Source organism: Clupea harengus, chromosome 12 (genome assembly GCF_900700415.2).
Source record: "Clupea harengus chromosome 12, Ch_v2.0.2, whole genome shotgun sequence".
NCBI classification, from domain to species: Eukaryota; Metazoa; Chordata; class Actinopteri; order Clupeiformes; family Clupeidae; genus Clupea; species Clupea harengus.
This window is the reverse complement of record NC_045163.1, coordinates 10,964,232-10,966,731: the sequence shown is the minus strand read 5'-3', so window position 1 is coordinate 10,966,731 and position 2,500 is coordinate 10,964,232. Positions and strand designations below refer to the sequence as shown.

Genomic DNA, 2,500 nt, shown 5'->3' with positions numbered 1-2,500 from the left:
CTCTCTCTACCTTCTATATCCCTCTCATTCTCTCTCTCCTCTCTATCTGTTGTTTCTTTCTCTACTCTCCATCTGCCTCCATCCATCCCTCTCACTCACTCTCGTTATCTCTCCCCACCTCTTCTCAATTCCTCTCTACATCTGTCAGTCTCTTTCCTTATCTCTTCTCTATCCTCTCTTTTATCTTTCTTTTTTGTACTCTCAGATGTTCTTCCACTTCTCCCTATTATCACACACACACACATATGCACACATACTCACGCACACATACACACACATATACACACACACACACACACGCATACGCACACATATACACACACAATAATGCACACACAGCACACACACACACTCACACACACTCACACATACACACACACTCACACACTCACACACTCACACACACTCACACAAACGCACGCACGCGCACACAACTTAATTCCTCTATGTCACTAGACACGATGTAGTTTTTCTAGCCAATGGTGCAGCTACACTGTTGAGTCCTGTGGCTGGCCTGAGGAAATGAATGGCAACCTGTGACTGTGTCACACTGGCTCTCATGACTGGGAATTTGATGAAGTCATTTCAGAGGTGGAACATCTCTCTGTTCATGTCTGTCATTGTTCTCCCCGGTTGTGTGTGTGTGTGTGTCTGTGTGTGTCAGATGGGCCACAGAGACTTTGATGTGGAGAAGCGTTTACGTCGGGATCTGAAGCGCACTCATGCCCTCCTGAGCGACGCTCAGCTGCTGATGTCCACCATCGACGCCCCGAGGACGGCCGTCACCCCTGGCAACAGGGAGGAGTTTGAGCGCTTGCATTTCCAGGTAAACACACTCTCTCTCTCACACACACACACACACACACACACACACACATGCTCCGCACACGCTCTGCACACACACACCCACACACACACACACACTAAAACACACACACACACTGCCATTACTTTCTAGTGCCTTCTGCCGGCATAAAACAATGCTGTTGTGTATAAGTGTTTTTTAGTTTGCCTTTGCAGTTGTTCTATCCTTTCTTCTCACTACAGCTGTTCCTAGAACTGGTGGCATGTAGCCAATAACAGCAGTACTTACAGAGGATGGTCAAAATAACAGCATGAATTTTTTCATACAGTGGGTGACTGTGGAACAGTGGAAGATCTGACATCCACTATGAAAAAATTTACCTGGAGTGATGTTAGCGTTCAGATTTAATTCCTTATCATGGTGTGCTTTCACATTCGGTTATGACCTTCCAAAACTTGTAAATATACTAACGTTTAATAGAAACAAGTCACAAAACAGTTAACCTTAAGTCTATTTAAGGAATTTAAAGTACACTTTAAAAGTATTTTCAAGTTTACTCCTTCAGTCCATTTAAGGAATTTAAAGTACACTTTAACTCCTTCAGTCCATTTAAGGAATTCAAAATACACTTTAACTCCTTCAATCCATTTAAGGAATTTAAAGTACACTCTAAAAGGTCTACAAGTTCACTCCTTCTCCATGAGCACTCCTCGCCCGAGGTGTGTGATCCGTCTCGGACTGTTTAAACAGCCTCCACACTGAGCTGCAGAGCACAGCCAGGCTGTTCAGATGGCGCTTGGGCACACGCCAAGGACTTTGATGTGAGCGGTAGCACCCAGACCCACCTGCACTGCCAAGCACCCCAGCTCCAGCAGACACCCCACTCTTAGCCTCTGAGTAGAAAACACAAGGCAAGCTTTTATGTGATGAGGAGCAAAGATCCCCCACTCCTCCGGCAGACCCACGCCAGATCTGGGATAGATCCGCTTCTGTTGTCATTCTGCTTGCTTTTCTGTTGTCATTCTGCTTGCTTTTCCGTTGTCATTCTGCCTGCTTTTCTGTTGTCATTCTGCTTGCTTTTCCGTTGTCATTCTGCCTGCTTTTCCGTTGTCATTCTGCCTGCTTTTCCGTTGTCATTCTGCTTTCTTTTCCGTTGTCATTCTGCTTGCTTTTCCGGTTTGACTGGATCTCTGCCAGATCAGGGCCAGACGTGGGCCAGACGTGGGCCAGACGTGGGCCATATGCGATTGCTTGCCTTTGTCTTTTCCAAACCCCCAATCACTCTCCTTTCTCCTTTTCTCTACCCAATACTTTCTCCATCTATCTCTCCTGCTATCTTTCCATTTACCATGATTCTACCCTCTCCATCTCTGTCCCTTTGTGTGTGTGTGTGTGTGTGTGTGTGTGTGTGTGTGTGTGTGTGTGTGTGTGTGTGTGTGTGTGTGTGTGTGTGTGTGTGTGTGTGTGTGTGTATGTATGTGTCAGCTGGAGGAGAGCGAGGCTCGGCGTCTGGAGGCTGAGAGTGTACAGAAGACGCTGGCCATGGAGCTGGATAACACCCAGCTGGAGCTGGACAACATCTACAAACACAAGAGTCTGGTGAGAGATGGAGAGAGAGAGGGGGGGGGTGAGATGGAGAGATGAAGCCGAGGGGGGGGAGGGAGGGAGGGAGAGAGAGGGAGAGGTAGAGAGAGG

The 2,500-nt window shown here is 47.2% G+C and overlaps 1 protein-coding gene across 3 annotated transcripts in view; it reads left to right on the top strand.

Annotated features, from left to right (window-relative positions):
* LOC105889426 (unconventional myosin-XVIIIb) overlaps nt 1-2,500 on the top strand; it is a 55,429-nt gene that overhangs the window by 35,868 nt on the left and 17,061 nt on the right. For all 3 annotated transcript variants that reach the window (XM_012815280.3, XM_012815273.3, XM_012815266.3), the window contains 2 exons: nt 665-826; nt 2,291-2,404. In XM_012815280.3, the coding sequence (XP_012670734.1) occupies nt 665-826; nt 2,291-2,404 (276 nt within the window). The remainder of the gene's footprint in view (nt 1-664; nt 827-2,290; nt 2,405-2,500) is intronic.